The 23,972-nt window shown below is 32.2% G+C and overlaps 2 protein-coding genes across 2 annotated transcripts; both read right to left on the bottom strand.

Annotated features, from left to right (window-relative positions):
* Positions 1-304: 304 nt before the first annotated feature.
* Positions 305-5,138, bottom strand: LOC25489025 (uncharacterized). Its single transcript, XM_013604428.3, has 4 exons — positions 4,626-5,138; positions 2,929-3,378; positions 1,229-1,544; positions 305-604 (listed from the first exon to the last, which is right to left on the bottom strand). The coding sequence occupies exons 1-4, from the start codon at positions 5,073-5,075 to the stop codon at positions 468-470; spliced, it is 1,353 nt and encodes a 450-aa protein (XP_013459882.1). The 5' UTR covers positions 5,076-5,138; the 3' UTR covers positions 305-467.
* A 9,270-nt stretch (positions 5,139-14,408) lies between these two features.
* Positions 14,409-20,247, bottom strand: LOC25489024 (aspartyl protease family protein At5g10770). Its single transcript, XM_013604427.3, has 3 exons — positions 19,925-20,247; positions 16,049-16,519; positions 14,409-15,758 (listed from the first exon to the last, which is right to left on the bottom strand). The coding sequence occupies exons 1-3, from the start codon at positions 20,085-20,087 to the stop codon at positions 14,932-14,934; spliced, it is 1,461 nt and encodes a 486-aa protein (XP_013459881.1). The 5' UTR covers positions 20,088-20,247; the 3' UTR covers positions 14,409-14,931.
* Between the last annotated feature and the right edge of the window lie 3,725 nt (positions 20,248-23,972).

The following is a 23,972-nucleotide window of genomic DNA, read 5'->3' as shown; positions in this document are numbered from 1 at the left end:
GTGAAATTGAACAAATTATATCCGCTTGAGACGATTATTCACCACTCAGTTCTGAAACTATAAGGTTGATTTCAACACGCGATAAACAAATGAGGTGGCTCACCATTTGACGGGGGTTGACACATTAACAGTCAGTCTCGTTATTTATTTTAATGTAACTCGCTGTATTGAACAATTTATTTTTAATAAAATGTTTTTTGACAAAGTTAATGAAATGTTAAGTATTTTTCTTTAAAAAAAGTTTATTTTACTTTTGTATTTAAAGTTGCAAAAGAAGTCATTAAAAAATGACATTTCATTATTATTGATTAAAATAAAAGCTGATCCATTTCTATCTTCTCATCCAATTTGAACAGTAAGCAGCCGGCAATTGAGAACAATAAATCATAGATAAGGGAACTCACACTGCATTTTTTTTTTCTTCCATGATTCATAAACTATAATCAAACAAAATAAATATATGTTATTCAAAAAGAACCTATTGTTTTTCCAAGCAGCCAAAGAACTAGCGACATCTCAATACCGAATATGGTATGTAGTGTACTCCTATCCAGCATGAATCCATATACAGTAATTCCTGCCTTATTGTTCTCAAAGTAATTTACTGCAAAATATGATCAAAAATACCACAAAATCAACAAACATGTATATTTATTTTCTAAAGATATGAAATCAAATTACTCATTAGCATTTTTCTTGGCTTAAATAGAATGATGCAGATAAATGTGATTGATTCCACCACAATTGCGGTTCCACAAACCTCTAAAAACATCTATACTATTGCAGAAACCTCTAATTTAAAATTATTAGTCATTTTTCAGAATAAAATATTACTTTTTTTTTTTGAATAAATAAATAGATAATAGTCCCGTGAGTTTAGCTCAGTTGGTAGGACAATGCATTATTATATGCAGCGGTCGAGGTTCGAATCCTGGACACCCCACTTATTTACCTTATAAGGTGAATTTAACCACTAAACTACGTGACAAAAAAAAAAAAAAATTATAAGTCATTTTACCCCACTTATTCTCCTATCATATTTTTAATTATTTATTACTCTATCTTCTTTTAGTTTTTTTTAAAATTTTTTCAATGTCATTAATGAAAAATAATTTTATATAATCATTAGTAATTTCTATTTTCCATTAAAAAAATAACTAAAGTTTTTATTAAAACAAGTTATAATTTGAATGGGGAAGTAAGAAATGATAATTGATGAGGAAATTACCAAGAGCTTGTCTTTTCTGATATGAGATAGTGCTATAAGAGTAAGATGGAATCATCTTTGTGGTATCAATCTCATCTTCTTCAGAGCCAGCATCATCAGTCTCTGATTCTCCATCTGTTCCCACTGAAGGATAGATTCTCTCACGAGAAATCTGAGCCGATAATGTTTCCCCTTCACCCACTCCATCAAAAGAATCCAACGTTGCACAAACATGCCACTTGGCTGCTAATCCTGTGATTGCTTGTGCTTTGTGTGTTATCTTTGTTGCACTACGGAACATAATGGACAGTGCTGAAAGAAGCGTTACCGAACATAGCTGTAACAGAATATAACAAAATCACACATAAAGTATTAGGCTATTGAAGCACGGATGCGGACACAATATCAAATACGACACAGATAGTGATACGTTGATACCGTTAATAATTTAAGAAAATAATATAATTCAATGTAATTATATATGTTGGTGTCGAACACCATACATGTCCACACCGAAACACGCCTAATTCAATGCATGTCCATGCTTCACGATAGTAGGCCAAGTTTGGTTTGATAACTAAGATCTTTGCTTTGTTAATGTTTTGTTCTTGTCGTTTTCTAATAAGATATGAAATTTATTAGGAAGGAACAGAGTGAAAGGGGGGCATGTCACAATTGTATAAAAATGGACACGTCTTCCTCAAATTTCGGATGATTTCAATTACGTAAACTTTTATTTATTGCAATTGACCTTCATGATTTTGGCATGTACAGCTAACAAAGGGTTCCATGTACCTTTGTAGATTTATAAGATGGTTTATATACATAAATTAACGTTTGTTACTAAAATAATTATATTTAACAATCAAATCAAATGATACAAATAGAATCATTTTTATAAGCATGCCAGCTTTGTATGTTAAGCTAATCTTTTTTTTAGGTCAACATGCCCACTTGTATGTTTCTAAAACGTTTAAAGGGGTAAACAATTAATTTAATCTATTTTATATAAATGATGGTATATATAAGGTGTCATTAGATGAACCAAAAGTTTGTTTATATTAATGTATTATACCATAGTCAAACTCACTCAAATAAAAGAAACATAGAAAGTTAGACTGATATATACCGTAAAGACTGAATTTTGTTCTGTATATGTGTCCTTATTTTGAAAGCTAACTAAAGCATATATTTTTCACATGTTTTAGATTAGTTATCAAACATTATTTATGAAGTGATGTTAGGCCTAGAAAGTCTTTAACCGTACAAACTTTTCAAAAAACACTAATCTTACAACTTGTTTAAGAAAAAGCTGCTAGTTTCATTTGTTTAAGAAATAAGTGCTAATAGTAACCAATGAAACACATACACTTATTCGATGTCTTGGCGTTGATCTAACGTCGACACAATACTAACACATATAATTATATTAAATATATCATTTTCTTAAGTTATTATCGGTGTTGATGTGTTAGAGTATGTGTTTGTGTTCATACTTCATAAACAAATATGAAACATATATACTCTTTAGATTTGACATGTTCCGGTATCGGATATGTATCGTGCCTAAGACCAACAAGACACCGACATATATGATTATATTAATTCATATAATTTTTTCGAATTATCATCAATATCGACGTGTATGTATCATATTTGGTGTCAGTGTCTGAGTCTATGATCCGTAACAATGAGTAAATGAGAGAGATGAGATCACATACCGCAAGTTCACCAGTCTTATAGACATTAAGATCATGTCTAGCCTTCATGGTCACAAGCAAACAAGCAAACTGACTTCCAGTCACCAACACAAGTGCAAGTAAAATAAAAGCACGATACCTATGACTTATAATCCTCAAATGCCTCCTAATCCTCAGGTGTTCCGACATAACCGAATGTACATCAGAATCCACATGGAATAATGTGGCAAAATCTTTCAGCCGTAGGATCTGAAGGTGACAGATCAAACGGAAGAGAACGCACACAAGGAAGATTGTGGTGGTTCGGTACAACCAGGAGCAGAGTTCTAATATGCATGCTACTGCATCACTAAGGTATACGTTTCCTAAGAAGGGGATTTGTGAGCCTCCTGATGCATACCACCAGATTTTGTATGTTGCCATTGCTATGAAACATGGTCCTGAGAAGACTGATATGAGCTTCAAAGATCTCTGTAACCAATAACAAACACACAATTAGCAAATAATTGATTAAGATAATATAATTTTAGAAAATAATTCAAATTTTTCGACGTAAATTTAATTGTTTGAATGATAAATTTGAGCTAAATTCTTAAGTATTTTAAAGTTTGGTTAGATACCGATGCTCTATAGATAAAACTCTTTTAAAATTTGATTATATATTTAAGAGAAATGTTAATATGTACTCGGAATCTACAACCGGCAAATATTTCTTAAGAAAAATTAATTTTTCAGTGTAATAAATTAATACAAATATATAACATGCAATCAATAATTAGATAATGAGTATATACCTAACCACACTTCTGAAATCATGGTACTATTATATTCACCTAAATTTAAACACTTTTTAAATCAGATATTTTTATAAAATTAAATTTTCTTTCAATAAGTGGCTTTTTTCTTTCTATTTCACTTTATTTTAGTTTTTTGTACACTTTTTAAATCAGATTATGTAGCTAACTAGCCATAATTTTCTTCTTATTTATATTTTTTCCAAAAAAAATTACTGAAGAATTAATTTCGACTAAACGATTGACCCAATTTTGATGCATTGTTTATTGCATCAAATATGAATGCACATGATGGTTCTAGTTGATTCTATGAATAAATAAAGTATAAACAAACATCACTCTTTTTCCTCTCTTTGCCAGTTGTAATCACAGATTGTCCTACCACTTTCTATGACTTGGATAGTTTCATTTTTATTATGCACAAAAATGTAACATTTTTTATTCCTCTTTTAGTTAAGTTTAATAAAAAAGATCATTCTAAAAATGTTTTTCTTTTTTTCCATGTAATTTACAGGTTAAAAATTCACATTTTTAAAGTGAATAAGTGAACTCTTGAAAATTCTTCTTATAAGTAAATTGTCTGAGGTTCTGCTTATATTATAAAATAACTCTACCAATCGAGTTAAGTTTACAAAATTGTCTCTATTTATATTATAAAATAACTCTATCAACCAAGTTAAGTTTACAAAGACAAATATTTCTAAACTTATTGATTACACACGTTATAAGGCATAATTACACTATATTTGATAGCTTAACGATGATTCTTGTATTTTGTTAGCATTGTTCAAGAAAAATAATCAAAGAAGCACCAAAAATTTATTGAAATGTATAATTTTTAGAAAAATTATAGACAATAATAGTAAAAAAGAAAAAAAACAGAGAAACAGAGCAAGCTGAAGAGGTAGATAGAAGAAAACTCACATTGAGCTGAACCATATAGTTCATTCTAACATTTTCACTTTCATCACAAAGCTTATCCAAAAACAAAAACCTTCTCAACCCATACTTCTTCACAAACGTCGACAAACACAAAAACGACAACACCGCAACAGAACTCAACGAAATCTGAACAACAGAATCATACGGTCTCGAATGTCTCGCATCACAATCCTCACATGCTAGAAAAAAGTGCGACAAAGCAGGAACAGCCAATGCGAAGACGAAGAAAACGAACCAGGAGAGTGTTGCGTGGATTGCGTTTGATTGATCCACACACATCCATCGGAGATATGATCGGAAAGTGTGGAGTTCGTCGTTTACGTGGGAGATGCTACGGTTGAATTTGTGTCTGTTGATGTTGGTGGTTGTTTTTGGTAATAGTGATTCTTCTGCGAAATTGATTTTTTTTGTTGGGGTGGAGGTTTCGTTCATGGTGTGAATTGGTTTTGATGATGGAGATGAAAGGGAAGATTGTGATTTGTTTAGTTGTGTTGTGGTGTGTGTTTGTTTGGGTATAAATAGGTTGGCCTAAAATTGAAAAATGAATTTGAGATCTTTTTTGAAAGGAAAAGTTGTTTTTTTTTTTTTTAAAATGAAAAGTTGTTTCTTAGTCCTATTTTATATTTTTTGTTTGGTATGAATTTCTTTTAAATCTAGCTCCATAATTACACTACTTACAACATCTTCTAGTGATTAAATTAAATTAATGTAATTTCTCAATATTGTCGGGTTAGACTTAATTAAATGAATTCGAATTATTATTTTTTTCTTAAAAAAAAAAAGGAACCAATTAATTTTTAAAATGTCAAATTCATCATTTTTTTATTTCCCAGTGCAATATTATTATTTTTATCCTCTTAACAATGCTTTAAATCACTCTTTAGCATTTTCCACAATTGTTTGATCACTTACACATAAAATATACATTTGATAGCGTTGAAAACTTAAAAATTTGCAACAATTTCAAAATATAAAGACACTAGAGAAATAAAATTCATAAATATTTAGGTGTTTTCAATTTTTTTGGTAAAAAATGACATAGGTTTTGTGTTCTCCAATTTTTTTACTATGTGGTAATTATATATATCATTTTATAACTTTGTCAAAAAAAAAATCATTATTCTATTATTGTTTTTATTAACGAAATTGATAAAGGTTGGATCATGACACATTGAATATTATGAAAGATATCGTATTCCATTATTATTCATCGTGAATATTACGAAATGTATAAAGTAAAAATATGTACTCAAATCGTAACAAGCATTATTGATATGAAAAAGAACAAACATGGGCATAAACAAAACCCACCAAAAACAAGATTAATGGAAATGATAAGAAGGTAAACCAATCATGTCTCTAAAGAAACCTTCTCTAGACCATCTACGTAAGTGATTCATCAAACTAAATCGTCAACAAAAGAAGTCATTATTGACTAGTTTATCTAATCATGTATTTTCCTCACTATAAATATGAGAAAATCTAAATCGGGAATTTCTAATAATATGAAGACAATTCTTCCATTTATTTGACCTTAAACTTTCAAGGAATCGAATTTATATAGTAAAAACTTGAACCATGAGGAGGGAGTTACACTCTGAACCATAAATTTATTCAACCTTTGACATGGGCAAATTTAATAGCATAACTAGCTGCACAAATTTTAACATAGAAAATGAGTAAATAGTCAATTTCCACCATGAAATTAACAAAACTTCAATTACCCTATGAAATTGCATAACGTTAATCAATTTACCCCCTCCGTCAAATTTTTCTGTTAACAGTTTACGGTTATGATCAAATACCCCCCTGAAATTTTGCACTTATGTGCAAAATGCCCACTGAACTTTAAAAATTTATATTTTTTTTATCCTTGACTCAAAAGATATTAAAGACAAACAAATTAACAATTATTGATCATATAAATATGTATGGAATGTATGTTTATGCAGCTATTGGTCATATAAATCTTGGATAATGATAAATAGTACGGGACGGTGAGCACGAAAATTCTAAATTTTTAAGTTTAGGGGGCATTTTGCACATAAGTGCAAAATTTCAGGGGGATATTTGATCATAATCGTAAACAGTTAATAGAAAAATCTGACGGAGGGGTAAATTGATTAACGTTATGCAATTTCAGGAGGGTAATTGAAGTTTTGTTAATTTCGAGGGTAATTGACGAAACTTACAATTTCAGAAAGAAAATTGACTATTTACTCCATCATTAATGACTATTGCACCTAAAAAAAATTACCAAGGTGGTCTCTAAAAAGAAGAGATCCTTGGTTATCCCATCATTAATGCTACACACACTTAACTCATAATGAGGGGCATAATCCAATTATCTTGCTTAATATACAAGGAGGACGGGGAGAATGACAATCAACGTCAATACACTTAAGAATAGAAAATTCGTTAATAGAAGAAAATATGAGAATTTTGGATGATAATTTTCTTATTGTTGTATTGATATGCATTTCTGTATAAATTTTAGACTATTTAATTTTAGTCCATTATTATTGACATCAACAATTATGCGGTTTATCATACACATTTTCTTTTGGATACGCATCATACACATTTTCAAGAACTTGGATTGTTGCGTTACCCTCTTCACGTATATCATTTTATTTTAATGTAATTGTCTTTGCTATTGGCTTTTTTTATTACAAATAAAATCATATTGGCTGACAAGCAGGATACATGTTTTTTTGTATACTTTGTTCCATCAATAATCGCCGCAATCTCATATGTTTTTTTTAGTAGTAGAAATTAGAAAATACATAAGATACCAGCCAGCTATGGTTGTGGGACCATCACATGGGAGTAGTGTGGTAAGAAAAAAAGGAACCAATGCAACGAATCCACTTGGTTACCAACATTAATACGTGTAATTAACAACTGAAAACACCTGCATTATTTTCTTTTTTCTGTACAAATAATGAAGTCACAAGCTATAAACAAAGGCAATGAACATGAAACATGTATCAATTTCATTTGTAAGATTGGGTTATTTTGGAAACCATTCCATTATTCCAAATCATTATTAATTACAAATGATTAAGGTGCCAATTGAGATTTGAGAGACGTGTTGCAATGGTCAGATGGGTTGTTTGAAAGTTGTTTTATTCAGATTCAAAACTTAATTTGCCAGCTAGTAAACTTTATCATATGCTTAAGATTCACTAAGTTTTTGACATTTTCCTAAGAAATATATGGAGAAGAAAAAACAAAATGAAATTGATGGAACCTACCTTGTGCTACACCAAATATAGATTATTGGATTGTGATTGGTGAGGGTGGCTCACTTCTAGGGTAAACTATGGATCCATTGGTTAGTCTTTTGCCATGTGGATATATATTCTTTTGTCGAACGTAACGTGGGTTACTAACATAATAACATGTTTACTAGTATTGTAACAAGTTAGTACAAGTACTTTAGATGGTAAACATATTTTTAAATAATTGGTGTTAGACTGTATTTTCGACGCACACAATTCAAAAGGAAAGAACATGTCAAGTTGGGACTAATATTTGATTACATTTCAGATGATTGTTAGTTCGACATTTGAGAGCACTTGGTATATTTGAGATTGCAAAGTCATTAGTTTCGACTGCAAAAATTCAATTTTTTTATGAAGAGATAAGATCAAGATGTTAAAGACACGTGAGAACTTGTCAAAAGTTGATAAACATAACAGGACACATGTTGAAAGCTTTTGCTTGTACTGTTATTTGTAGTTATTTCTTGCAAGTATATTAATAGTTTTGTATAAGAAATAAAGGTCACAAATCATTCACAGAAACTTTAAACACTCAAATTATTCATGTTACAGTGAGAAACAAGTCCTATGCAAATGTATGACCAATTTTCTTCATTTATTTAATCAAATTCTTTTCTTTTTAAAATGTTTGAATTTACTTTTAAGTTTTTCCTTTGATCCTGAACGAATTTCGACTGAATGAAAATAGTTATTTAGATTCATCTTTTACAATCAAATTGATGAACATGATGAACATTCAAACATTTTTTAAGAAATATTGCACAAATATGTCCTAATATTCACTAGTTTGATCATGCAAGTAATTAATTTAAAACTAGTAATTGTTTACCAAAAACACTAGTTAAAAAATTGGCACACCGGCAGGACCCATTTTGTGCAAATTTTTAAGTAATTTCATTTCTTAGAATTTTTTTTCATTATGTTGGTGCATTTGTTTTTTGCATAAGCTATTCTTAAAAGTTCATGAGTGTATGCGCTTAAGAAGTGGTAAATCCATTCTTGAAATGGATCGGTCAAACACGCCAATAACGCTTCTACATCTAACACACAGAGTAACTTTCAAAGTACACAAGAACAATCAAACCAAGCGTCGGTTAGTGGCGCCAATGTGTCAAATGTTATGGAGGTAACTGCTCATATGCCAGTTTCGACGGTTATTGGGGTAACTGCTTATGTATCCGTTTGACAATGGCAGCTTTGACACATTCTAACCTTGTGGAGTTTGTGCCACAGCCAGTGGGTTTTCGAGTAATACCTATGGTTACAACTTACAAGTCTCATAAATGGAAACTCTATTGAATCTAGATTCCCTTCTATGCCACAGTTTTCGTTACCAATGATCACTAGGTAATACCCTTATGGTGTGCCAACATCAATGATCGCATGCCTATAGAAAAATGCGTCTACATATGCAAATTACGCAACAATGGCGTTTTCGCCTTATAATACTCATTTGGCTTCAGGTTCGGCACAAAGTAATTCTGGTCGAAATATACACCCATCGTTAAATATAACATCTCTCATGTCATTAAGAAACAGATGGAGGAAAGTAGCCATGATATGGTTAATATGCTTACCCAACAAATAGGTACAATGTTCAATCTTTTGATTCAGAACACAAACCATAGTTACCAAATGTTAGCTAATCAGATGGGTCGAATTGCAGACGTTTTTGGTACTCGTCAAGTGCGTGATCCAGATTCTTCAAATTCAAAATGTTTGGTCGTTCAGAATGTGGAAAGGCCCAATAATGAAGGAAACCTGAAAATCAAGGGCAGCAAAATATGCCCCAATTAGTCGATCCTTTAATACAAAGAAAGGCTATAAGAAACCCACAAGTAGTCTTGGTTAACAGGACTCAAAATGTTGATAAAGTGGTTAAAAATGTCCAACAAAACCTTCGAGGATACAATAATTTGGCTCATATGGTCAAAGATATTTTCGCCCAAAATGGCCTTGATGTGGGCTTACATAGACCAAACTTTGTGTCAGCCTTGTCTGAATTTGTATTACAAACTGAATTTCCTATGTGATGGAAAATCCCCAAGTTCACAAAATTCGCAGGAGACACTAGTGAATCGGTTGTCGAACATATTGGTCGATACTTAATTGAGGCAAGGGATATAGAAAATAATGAGAATTTGAGGATGGAGAATTTTCCAAATTCTCTGACTAAGAATTCCTTCACATGGTTTTCAACCCTTTCCCCACATTCCATACATAATTGGAATCAGTTAGAAAGATTTTTCCATGAGCAGTTGTACATGGGTCAATTTAAGATTAGCCTTAAAGAATTGGCTAGTGTTAGACGCAAAGTTCCTGAGTCTATAGATGACTATTTGAATAGGTTTAGACTTCTGAATGCAAGGTGTTTCACCCAAGTCCATGAACATGAGTTAGTCGAAATGACTGCTGATGGCCTATATTATTCCATTAGGAAGAAATTAGACACTCAATATCTAAGGGATATGACCCAATTAACAGATAGAGTTTGACAAGTCGAAAGACTAAAAGCTAGAACAAGTAAGTTTTATAAGAAAGAAAATGTTGCTTATATCGAAACTAACGAAATTGACCAAGACTTTGACATTGTTTATGACTATATTGAAGAAAATGAGGTCAATGTGGCATAACTAAAATCTGGACCTCCCTACGTTTGTAAGTTATTAAAACCATCAGATGGGAAAAACCCTGTCGAACCTAAAAATGATAAGTTTGTTGCAAAAACATATACATTTGATATAACTAAATATGATAAAATATTTGATCTCTTTGTTGCTGGTGGCTAAATCATAATGCATAAAGGACTAAAAACGTCACCACTAAAGAAACGGAAAAGGCTAAATACTAATTTTTGTCCTTTTAACTTGACAGAATTCCAAGTCAATCATTTAAGTTTCAAAAGTTTTAAATTATGTCATTTTAGTTGATAAACTATTTCACTGTTACCTCTATTGTCAGTTTCCGTGTAACTGATGCTGAAGTGGTCGTTAAGTTGTTGTTGGATCAAAACGATATGTTTCAAAGGCTTCAGGGTGTCAAAACGCTGCGTTTAATGGTCACAAATGATCAGTTATAGGGCTAGAAAGGCTTGCCGCCAAAGCGGATACTGAAACTAGTGCTGGTGGAAAAAGCAAGCAAAAGGTTGTCGAAGTGGCCAGAAGGCGAATCAAAGAGATAATTTTTCCTCCCCTGTTACTAATCAAAGAAGGCACTAATGACGAAATACGTTGGATCTCTTTTGGACTCTGATGACGTTGTTATCACTCCCGCGGATCTGAGTTTATGTTGAATGGTGTTCAAGCTGCTGTTAATGTGTATATGGTGGAGGGGATTTTCTTTCATTTCCTTTTGATGAAGATGGATTTTGGGGGTTTTCTTTCTCAAGCTGCTGTTAGTGTTTTCAAATCAATTTGTTGAATCTTTAATTGCAACTTCCACAACAAATTTGAATATAAGCTTTGTAATTTAGAGAGTTGTTGTTTACAAAGGTCACATAATATCTTGTATTTGACAATGGGTTTGAGATGAATTTGGTGATGAATTTCTTGTGATTAATGGTTGAAAATTTTGTGTTTTTTGAAGGATGTTTGAAGATGAATTTTTCCCTTTTTAAGATAGAGGTTTAAAATTGATTCATTTTTTTAATTTAAAAAAAATATTATTTTGATTTTTAAAATGTTTTTTGCCATCCCTAATACATAGGGGTTAGTGTTTAGTCTTTGGCATCCAGTCAATATCAAATTATTATCAATAATATCCAAAGTTCTTATTATTTTCTGTCCTCCTTTTCTATCAAACCCCACAACTTCAACAGTGAGAAGAATATCTACTTTATCACAAGATAATAGTGTAAAAATTTTAAAGAGCCAAGCTTTATAATCTACAATTTAATGCAACTTGTCTTGGATTTAATTCAAATTATTGCTTGATAGAAAAAACTCTAATTACTGTTCAGACTTTTTTCTTAGATTTTTTATGAATTCAGACTGCTCTGTTTATTTTAGTTCTTGCATTAGAAGAGTTAGAGTTTATCATGATTAAGTTAGTTAGCAATTGGTATATGATGACTTTTGACTTCAAACCTATAAAGTATGGACTCCAACACAGACACATTGACACCGTTAATGTAAAAAATATAGGATACTGACACCGCTACATATATGTTAATTTATTTATATACGGTCTAAAATGAAAATCAAAATACAAATATAAGAATCTAATTTGAGCAAGTTATTTCATTAGAAAAAATTCTAAAATAAGATATCGTAGTATTTGACCTTTATTTATTCATCTACTATAAAAAAGGTTAAAAATGTTATAATCAATTGTAATGTTTGTTACCCCCTAATTGATCAACATTTCTCAAAACATATGTACATATGTAACTCTTGTATCTAAGTTATGTGGAAGCAAGAGAGAAAAAAATGTTTTAGATATTTGTTTGAGTTGTCCGACACGGCTCGTATGAGTATGTATATATATATATATATATATATATGGGGTTTGCTAGAACACACCCACTAGTTTTTATGTGGGAGTGTTTTAGCAAAGCTACACCTTAAGGTGTATTTAACCACTTTTTAGTTATTCACTTGCTAAAATACTCCTTCTCTGTGGCATAGGGATGTTCCATTGAAGGTGATTTTATTTGCCTGGCGCTTGTTTCGTGACAGGCTCCCTACAAAAGACAACCTTTACCGTCGTCCTGTAATTGACGTTGATGCTCAGTTGTGTGGGGAGGTGGAAACATCTTCACACTTATTATTACGCTGTACTTTTTTTGGCTGTGTTTGGTATAATATCCTTAGGTGGCTTGGTTTGGTCGCGGTTTTGCCTGGTGATATTACTAGTCACTTTTATCAGTTTGGTTTTATGGGTGGTGTGGCCAAGACAAGGTGTTATATGTTACAGGTTATTTTGTTTGCAACAGTCTGGGAAATTTGGAAAGAAAGAAACAATAGGATCTTCAACGACAAAAATTGCTCTATTGTGCAGGTGGTGGACAAAATCAAATCACTGACTTTTACGTGGTTGAAAGGGAAACATGCTAGTCTTCCCCTCAATTACCATGGTTGGTGGCTTAGTCCGTTTTCTATTCTAGGCATTGGTTCCTCTTCAAAAAAAAAAAAATCCTTGTTTTTTTTTTTTTTTTTGTACTAAAGAAGAAAAGGAACAAAAAGAAAATGCAAACTATCCAGTAAAGGAAACCCATTAGCATCCGAGGAGACTAAGCTAAACTGGTGGAACAACTATCGGTGTATATGCCTCAAGACTCTGAGCTCCAGACTTAGCAAAGTAGTCGGCGCTCACATTTTTCTCCCGAACAGTATGTAGTAGATTGATATGTCGGTCCCTATCAATAAGATCCCGGATGTTGTGAAGGATAGCTGCATAGTGATGCCAATTATTAACAGGTTTAGAAATCAACTTAATTACAGTCTTAGAGTCCGAATAGCACCACAACTCCAAGAAACTAAACTCCCAAGCCATAACGAATCCATAATAAACTGCCAATAATTGTGCATGGAGTATATTGGAAAATCTGATATTCCCAGCAAACCCATGAATCCACTCACCATCAGCATTTCGAATCAATCTATCATAGCATGAAACGTCGGGGTTACCGAGACTACTACAATCAACAATCAAAATCATTCTAGTACCACCATGGTATGCTGCTGCCGGGAACATTTGATCAACGAATGAGCATAATTCTCCGTTTAAATCCGAATAGAGAAAGGTAAAACTAGTTCATTTGACATACACAACTTGTCTCTTGCGCACCAAAACCACCAAACAGCCGGCTAGAAATAGAAAAATAGATGTACCAGCAACACCATTCCGCATCCACTCATACAAACTATCACTGACCAGAGAAGCCAATTGCTCTCCAAAAAACAGTCACAAAAGCACAATCTTGCAAGCAGTGTAGTGTAGTCTCAACTTCCCGATTACACCTTGGGCACAGATTCATATGTAGCATACCGCGATATCATAACATCAATCTCGTTGGGAAGAGAATTCTTCATAGCAGTCCAAAGAAAAAATTTAATATTCTCCGGAGCAGGGAGCGGCTGCCATAGCCAATTCCAAAAGCATTCTCCATGCTAGGTTCAACAATAACAAACCTGTTAAGGTCGAATAAATGCCATTGAGATTACCTTTCCTCGTATAACCGTCAGCCAAATGGGAATTCAAACGACCCGTAACAGTTGTAGGAATGCTCGTGTAAAGTAGATTAATCGTCCAAGCCCCATCTACGTAGGCGTCCCACACTCTCATGTGGAGATCATGGATATCCACATATAAAACATGTGCCGCTAATTTTCCAATGCCAGACCAATTAGTAAACCAGCAAGAGGAGTTTCCATCATCCATACGAAAATCAAAACCTTCCCTTAATGCGAATTTATCCTTCATAGAATATAGTCTTACATTAAAAAAAACAGACGAAACTAAATAATAAAACATAATCATCCAAAACAAGAAAATCTGGTTTTATTCAACAAACCTTTAATGACAGAAACAAGCTTACATTTGTTTCAAATTACACATCTATGAACAATTGCCAGCAATTATACATCTTAAAGTCATCAATATAGTCCCTTCTCTTCAATCAATATATATTACACCTTATCACCATTGCCCACAAAGTCATCTTCAACCACTCACTATATAACACAAAGTTTCCCACATTTTCCATTTCTATTTTTGTTTTTCTTTTCAAACCCCCACATGATTATTTAGTACTAGTTGCAATAACATTAACAAATGCAGGGGCCAATAAAGATTTCTTTCCCCTAACTAGCCCAAAGCATATATAAGATAAAACAATTGATCAAGAGAAATTCTTATATGAACACTTTAATTATAACCTTGACCAATCAAAAACTCAAAATACAATTGTTTTAATGTATTTTTCATTTTGCTTGATTAATTGGATATATGTATGTGTTCAAATAAGAATGAATCGTTGATCAAAATATTCAAAACTATGTTCACTTGCAACCATTTGGTCCAAACCCAATCTTACCACCACCAACATCATAAACAACCTCTAATGTTCTTTGTTGCACATTTCCAAAGATAGTAATATCACTATCATCTCCATTTGGCGCAAACGCCAAACAAGCTTGCTTCAAACTCGCCACGTAAAGTATCCCTGGCGCGGCTATTTCCACCGTGACACCACCTCCGAGGAAAAAACTAATCTTTGGAATGGAAACAATCTTGTACCCGCTAAGATCATAACATGTGTCTAAAATTGAAACCGCTGGAGCAACTGGATACTTCGTCATGCCTTTTTTGAAGGAATCTCGGAGGCTAGCATAGGCAGTCGGAGGCAGCCGTGTAATAACGGTACCAGAGTCGATAATGGCACCACCGGAGGAGAAAATAGAGGATGAGATTGGAAGCTTGGTTCCACCAACGCTGATTCCGGCAATGTCAAGGCCGTAGAAGGAATTGCTCCGGGAGACAGTGGAGAAGGAAGTGTATTTTACGTACTTGTTATCGGAGGCGCCAAATGTGAGGTGGCCAACGCCGCTAGATGTGGAGGGAAGACAATACGAGAAAGTTTTTTGGTATTTTTGAGATGTTTGTTGGACGAAAGAGATTGGATGACGACCAAGGCCTAATAGGCCGGCTGAGCCACCGAATAAGCCTTCATTGTCTTGGCCGCAACCAAATAAAAAACTATCAATGGCATCTGTTGGATTTACGATTAGCCGTTCGCGGCTGAAGTATCCGACTGAGAAGGATTGGTCACCATATTGGATGCCATATACACATGCATTTGATACTTTAGCACAGCGGGGGTCATTTCCTGTAATAATAATTATTTTTTAATGAAATTAATTTCCCTATAATAATAATGTAACAAAACAAGTAAATAATTTTTTTTAATCATTATAATATAACTAACTCTTTTTTTTTTCTTCCTTTTTCAAATAGTCTAGTGGTTAGAGCTCACATAATTTAATTGTGGAGTGTCGGGATTCGAACCCCAGCTCCTACATATTAAATGCAATATCCCTTCCAACTGAGGTAAGCTCACGGGGATATATAACTGACTCTTTAATCGTTATAATATAATTATAATGTAATAATATATACCTGTAGCTGAAGAGAGCTGAGTGCAATCTGAAGAAGTGCATGTAATATTGTAATAAGAAGTAGACTTTGTTGGATCATAAATTTCATCTTGTTGCTTGTAACAAGAACCAACACAAGGTTGACATTGAGTCCAAGTGAGATCACTACCAGTGTCAAAAATAAGTGACAAATCCTTTTTAGGAGTTCCAAGCCCTAAAACAACAAAATAATTCCCTGATCCAATAAGGCTACCAGATTTAGCTGGTAGGTTAGCTGATTTACGTGACTTAATTGATTTAGATTTAGAATCCAAGCCCTCCAAATTATTATTCTTAATCGATGATAATAATTTGGAGTGAATATAATTCACCCTTTCTTTGTCATGATCAAGAATATCACTGTGTGCTGGAATAATTTTTGCTTTTCCATTATTCACTTGGGAACATGGCCCATGTTTGTGTAACACTTCTAATGATGCTTTTGTTTTGGTACCTGAATTTGAACAATGAAACATGCTTAGTGGTGTCAAATTATTGTTGCTTAACTACTACGTTAAAATCAATAATACAAGTCTATTCATCAAGGTAATGTCATATATTGCATAATACACAAAAAACAAATTAAAAATATATATTTTTTCTAATAATGAATAATGACATCCATACAATATTATTAGAAATAAAGTCAAATTAAAAATATATATATTTTTTCTAATTTTTTCATGAAATGTTAAAGACTTGCTAAAGTTAGATATCAATATTTACATTTTATCTGTCTCAAATTTTTGTTGGTAATTCAACCTTTTTAGAAGTAACTCAAAAGTTGCCCTAGAAAAAGGTAACTCATAAATTCGATTCTTCTGTTAAATTAAATTTTTGTTATATGTATGAGAATATTATTTTTTTAGGGAATATATGAAAATACTTGATAATATAAGGATGAGAATGACTATACCAAGGAATCTAGAGGTCATGGAAACATATCTCTCAAGGACTCAAAGACAAAATCTTATCTTGAGTTGGTTATATATCACAAGTGAGAGGGTTATTTATACCCACCAATAATTGTTTTCTATTATTATAGTTTGGTACACCCTCCGGTCACTAATATAAGCAAAAATCCATTTTAGATACATTCAATTAATGATGTATGTGGTCTTTATTATATGTCACATACATCATTAATTGAATTATCTAAAAAGTAGATTTTTGTTTATATTAGTGATCGGAGGATGTACATATAACTAAATACCACATAATAAAATTTAATATAATTTTGCATTAAAAATAATCATTTTTCCAACTTCTAGCTTTCCCCACTGTCCACCACTCACATTTTTTTTTTTTGTCTTGGATGAGATTGAGTACTATTCAAATACAATTAATTATATTATATATTATATTACATTATTTCATGCATGTATGTTTTTATCTGATTCGAATAAACACAAAAAATTGAACCTTACAAGTTGATATTGAAATTGAATAAATGCAAAGTGTGAAGTTCCATCTATTATTGTCAAAGTATTGGTGCTTGATGTTTTCAATTTGTACTTTTGTGTCTTTACTTTGTGGTTGTGCTTGTATGGATCATTAATAAAATTAGTTTTCTGTTTAAAATAAAAGAATAGATACAATTCAATTAAAATTATGGATTAATTGGAGTACTCTCGATGTTATTTAAAGAATTTATATCTGACTTAAAAAAAAAAAAAACCCAAGTCTTGCATCGAAAATATATAGATTGATCTTATAAGGTTGAATTAAATTCAAGTCAAAATCAAATTTGGTATATGCTCTATCTGTCTTCGCCACCTGTCACTTATATTTATTCACAAAGCCGGTAGTGACAAGTGTGGTGGATGTGTATTCGAAAAATCTTAAGTGTCAATTTGACATATTGAGAAAATACATTTTCGACATGGAAAATATATAAAGTTTTTATAAGAGTTTATGAAAAGAGTCACTCATCTTTTGCAAGTAATTTTATAAGGCTACTCTTTCCAAAAATTTAAGGTGACAAGTAATTACAAAAAGCAATAGACTAATTCTCGTATACCCTATGATATAATTAATTGTATCCCCATCTAGTTAAATCATTGACTAAAGTCCACAAATATTTTAGTTTCTTTTCTTTCTTTTACGACAATGAAAATTGGAAAAACACGTCAAGATTTTACACACCTTTCCATCTCAAGATCTTTTGGCCAAATTTTGTCAATATCTTCATCTATATAAAGTTTGCCTAAAATAATAATAGCTAGTTGGGTAGAAAACCGTGACGTGTAGCTAATATGAAAACTAGCCACTTGTTATTTGTTTTTTAACTTTAGTGGGTTGGATCCAGAAGTCCTAGCTCAACTGGCAAAATGCCGAAATTGTTAAATCAGATGTTATGATCGGGGTTCGAACCCCGATACTTCCACTTATGTGGGTGAGTATAATGACTTTGTCATTTCGTCTATCTATAAAAAAAAACTTTAGTGGGTTGGTACCAAACGTGAATGAATATTGTTTTTTCTGTTGAAATACTAAGTTTGTATCTATAATTCAACAAAATGCAATGCTATACTTGATCAATCAATGAGTTTAGCCAAAATATATAATCGTGATCACTGACCCGTGAATGAGATTCTTTCATAGTCAATATTTATGTCTATGTATTAATGTTGTTCATGAAGACCCGTGATTATAAACTTATCTTTTTGTCCATACTAGTATAAAGTAAGGAGGAGAAAAAACAAGAAATACATTATTTTTGTAGTGATAACAACTTGCACAATTTTTTTTTTCTTAACCCTACCATTTTCAAGAAAATAGTCATAGTAATATGAAATTCGGTCGGAGGTAAATATATCAAATGACTTAATTTGTTTTTGCCGTTAAATTTTTCATGTTAATAAGTTTATTATGACATTCTAATCAATTTTTTTTTACAAAACATTATAATCATTTGTTTGTATATGTTTATATACATATATATATATATATATATATATATATATATATATATATATTCTTAATAAAGTAAAAAATTTAATATTATTTTTTATTATGGATAAAAACGATTAATCAAACAAGAAATGTATGAGTGGCAGCTGGCTTTTGTTCCTTTATCCTTCCTATCTTTAATATGTGATGGTTGGTGGATTCCATTTTTTTTTAAGATGGGTTCCATTTTATTTGTTGAGAAAGCACTAAGCACAAGATGGTGGGTTCCATGTGAATATTCTCCGTGACAAATGATGCCCACCCATGAAAGAAATTGGCAGAATTGCTCATTTTCTCTTCCTTTTTTATGGAATATATCAAACAAATAATTGCTCTTTTTTTTTTTTCTCTCTCTCTCACTCTATTTCCTCCATCAGTTTATAATTTGTCCAAGGAATTGGTTGTTTAATTATTATTTTTTTGTCAAAGAGTGTGACAAGCGAAACTTACACATTTATTAGTGCGTTCAAGATGGAAATTGCATGCGCTGAGCTTTATAACGCAAGCTTATGACCTAAGTAGGAGCATTAAGATGTTGAAAGGTATTTGACGTGTGTAAAAAAAGAAATGGGAATTGCATGCTTAACATATCAAATATCCCTGCAGTTTTTTACTCTACACTTACATGATACTAATTATTTAGCTACTATGACCCTCAAACATGACACTAATTATTTAGTTACTATAACCCTCAAAACAAGACCGGAGAGTTTATGTGTACCATATGCTACATACCAACATTAACTACAAATAATTAGGAACAATATTAATTTAATTAAGTTGTCCTTTGATTTATGCCACTGCAAATTATGTATCTATGCTATTCTATAGCTCAATTTATTTGGTAGAAATTAACAATAAAATCAATAAAAGTTGCTAGCATGCATGTAAGAGTAAATATATTGACCTTTGGTAGAAGAGCTGCAAGAAGTTGATGGTAGGAGAGAGCTAATTTGAACAAGATGGTGTCTTTCCTCCAATGTTCTTTCAATGGCAAAGCTCTTCTCTAAAAAGCAAAAGAAAAAGAGAACAAGAGAAACCAAGAAGAAATGAGAAATTTTTGAAGACATGCTTGAAGAGGCTTATGCACACACTCCTTGTCGGGTGCTTGGACTTTATAGACCAAAATTATGAATGTAGGTCCAATAAATGATCAATTTCACACGTCACCCATTATATAACTAAACAAACTATTTCATTGAGTTTCAACACTAGTATTTCATAGCATATTAGAGACAAACTTTGACGAAGTTGACTTGTAACAAATGACTCATTGTACATTTTATTCATTTCAAGATGCAGGCCTCGACATGGTGCAATAATATTCTTCATGGTAAAATTATAAATTCGAAATAATTAGTTATCGATATTAAAGATACACATATCCTCTTGACCAAAAAAAAAAGATACACATATCTTCATCTTAAGAATATACGTAAAGATGACACTTTCAATATAATTTATTTAAATATTTTGAGGAAGAGTTTTTATCATTTATTATAATCTTATCCGATTTAAGAGATTAATCTTTGCAGTTGTATGCAGGGGATAGACGGCTCATAAAACAATTTTCCCAAATATTAATCAACAAATGCAATGTTGTCACGTCCTCTTAAAATTTCATCATTTAATTTCAATTGATTAATTTCTAACAACACTAAAATAAAAGACGTCACTTTGTAACTTATTGGTTTTTTTAAATTAGATCACTACTTTGAAAAGTTTATATTAGGTCACACTATTGTGATTATATCTTAAACCACAATAGAGTGGAAAATCTTTTCATTTAATAATAAGTTTGTAAAGTTTTTATTTTAATCCACAATATATGATCATTTTTATCAATTTGGCAGCAGATTAGATCTTGGATTGGAGTGTCGGGTGTCAGACGCTGACAATGTCCATGATCATTTTTATCAATTTATCCATTATTCAGGTTATTCAAAGGCTCGTCGATCATTTTTACAATTATTATGGCTTCTTTGTGTGTGGATGATATGGAACGAACGAAACAACAGACTATTCAAAAACACTGAAACACCTATTGAGCAGCTATTAGATAAAGTTAAATTTCATTCGTTGTGGTGGCTTAAAGCCAATAATACCACTTTTGTGTACGGTTCTCAAAGTTGGTGGTCGAACCCTCTACATTGTTTGGGTGTCGACTGAAGGAAAATCGATTTTTTTAATACAGAATAAGCAGCGGAAAATAATTCGATTTTCTTTCCTTGGATCATTACGAATTACACATGAATCAGTGATTCGATTGTTACCTCGAAGTGTGAAACTAAAAACTGAAAGCTGGAAACCGGAATCACGATCATAGCAAAGCAAGCAGCAAGCAGCAAAGCCTCTAGCAAGTCCACACGAACAGTGCTCATCCAAAACTCGGTGCTAGCCAAGGAATCAGAAGTTTCAGAGAGCTAGGGTTTCTTCAAAACGCGTAACCTTAAACTTCAGCACTAGGGTTCTATTTATAGAACTCCTTGTGTGCTATGCAAGTCAGAAGCCACTATTGGACTTCACTAAGCCCAATAACGAGTTTAGTAATTTTGCTAACTAATTAGCGTTATTTACTAAACACACCCCTTATATAAGTCGTACTTATATATATTTCTCTTTTGACTGTTCTTTGTGTGTGACCCTATAGGTTCTAGTCACGTTGGCAATAATATTAAATCTGATATTTAATATTATAAACAATGAGCGGTATCTAGCAACACATCATTGCTACCCAAGTGACAAGAATGTCAAGTGATCTGACGAAACCTTTCATGATAAAATTCATGTGTACAATTACTCTTTTGTCTCGATACCTTTTATTGATCCCAAGGCATAGGTATTGTCACCCTTGTATAGATCAATAATTATATTTCTTGATTCCGAAATATACTGAATAACGAATAAGTCCAATATCTCATATTGACTTAGTTCGGCATGGCCATGCAGTTTTACAGTCATATTTCATCAAGAGGCCTAAAGATATCTCCTGTTTATGAGGAGGGACAAATCCCATCTAGGACACTCATGCCCCTTAGCATGATTCATCAAGTACCCATCAACCAACGTTATGATTATCCTTTTACAGACAACGTTAGAATGGCAACAAAGCACTTGAGTCCACATCTAGGGATCATAGTGGTTTCAGGTCTAAGAGCGATATACATTATTATCATTGTGAGAATATCTTATGACAATTTCATAACTTACTATGTAGTATTCTCACGGTGGGTCAATCCAATATAAATATTACTCCTAATATTTATACCTATGTATAGACTTGATATCTCATATCTATGACCCATGAGATGTGGTCATAAGTCTACATACATAATAGTCTCGACACTTTATTATTATCCTTTATTCATATTAAAGCTTTGACTACGGATACATTTAAGAATAGCGTTCTTTAAGATAATGTAATCTCATGATTAAGTCACAATTAATATATAATTACATGAACTATCTATTCTAAGGACTTTATTAACATTATCTAAATATAATAAAGAGTGTCATATATTATTCAATAATAAAAGTCATGATACATAAGATAAGTTTAACATAAACTATTGGCCTCTAGGGCTTACACCAACATCGACTGACCTTCATTTTGTAATTATACTTTATGACTGTTTGTTTACCGGATTGGATCCTTTAGTACACCTTGTACTAATGAGATTTCATCGCCGTTGTTAATATATTCCATTTTGATTTCTTAAAAAAAAATCCACAATATATGATAATATATAATTTTCTTCGATTCTTTCATTTTATGGAATAAATTACTAGTAGTGTTATGGAATAAATGTAGTTTGTAAAGTTTGAAAAATCACAATAGGGAGGAAAATCTTTGGAAAGTTTTTAATATCTAAACCAGGGATGGGGAATCTTTCTTTCAAATCTATTAGTGTGGATGAGGGGCTGATCTTATTAGACCTTTCTTGCTTGAAGAGATCAAGGAAGCGATGCGAGGCTCTGATAGTTTCAAGAGTCATGGGCCGAATGAGATTAATCTTGATATTATCAAAGATTTTAGGGATATATTAAAGGTAGATTTGTTGAATTTCTTTGTTGTTTTTCATCGAAATGGTAAGTTAACCAAGGGTATTAATGGTACTTTTATAGCATTGATTCCCAAAGTTGAAATTCCTCAAAGGTTGGTAGTTTTTTCCCCTATATCATTGGTTGGTTGTTTGTATAAAATTTTGTCAGAGGTGCTTGATAATAGATTGAGAAATGTGGTTGGTAATGTTGTGCCGGAGTCTCAGTCAGCTTTCGTCAAAGGAAGACAAATCCTAGATTGTATTTTAATAGTCAATGAATTAGTGGATGATGCACGTAGTTCGAAGAAAGGATCACTCTTTCTAAGGATGATTTTGAGAAAGCGCATGTTTCGGTTGAATTGAGGTATTTGGGAGATGTGATGGTTAAAATGAACTTTCCTCTACTTTGGTGTAAGTGGATTTTAGAATGTGTAACAACAGCGACAAGTCAGTGCTTGTGAATATGAGCCCAACTAATGAGTTTAAGATGGAAAGAGGGCTTGGTCAGATCCACTTTCATCTTTTTCTATTTGATGTTGAAGGTTTAAATTGATTACTGATTTCGATGTGGGGGCGCAAGCTAATGTGTCTGTCTCTCACTTGTAGTTTGATGATGATACACTGCTGATGGGGGTCAAAATTTGGGCTAATTTTAGATCATTGAAGGCAGTTTTAATTTTGTTTGAAGAGATTTCTGGTTTAAAAGTTAATTTTCACAAAAGCATGTTGTTTGGAATTAATGTGGTTAAGTCGTGGTTGCATGAGGCGGCTTTGGTGATGAATAGTAAACAAGGTTGTCTTCCTTTTTTGTATTTGGGGTTTCCTATTGGTGGGGATCCTAAAAAGCTTCATTTTTGGTACCCTTTGGTTAGACTTATTCGAAGTAGATTGTCAGGAAGAAAGAGTAGGAAT

The sequence above is a fragment of the Medicago truncatula genome, chromosome 3, assembly GCF_003473485.1.
Source record: "Medicago truncatula cultivar Jemalong A17 chromosome 3, MtrunA17r5.0-ANR, whole genome shotgun sequence".
NCBI lineage: Eukaryota > Viridiplantae > Streptophyta > Magnoliopsida > Fabales > Fabaceae > Medicago > Medicago truncatula.
This window is presented reverse-complemented; position numbering and strand designations above follow the sequence as displayed.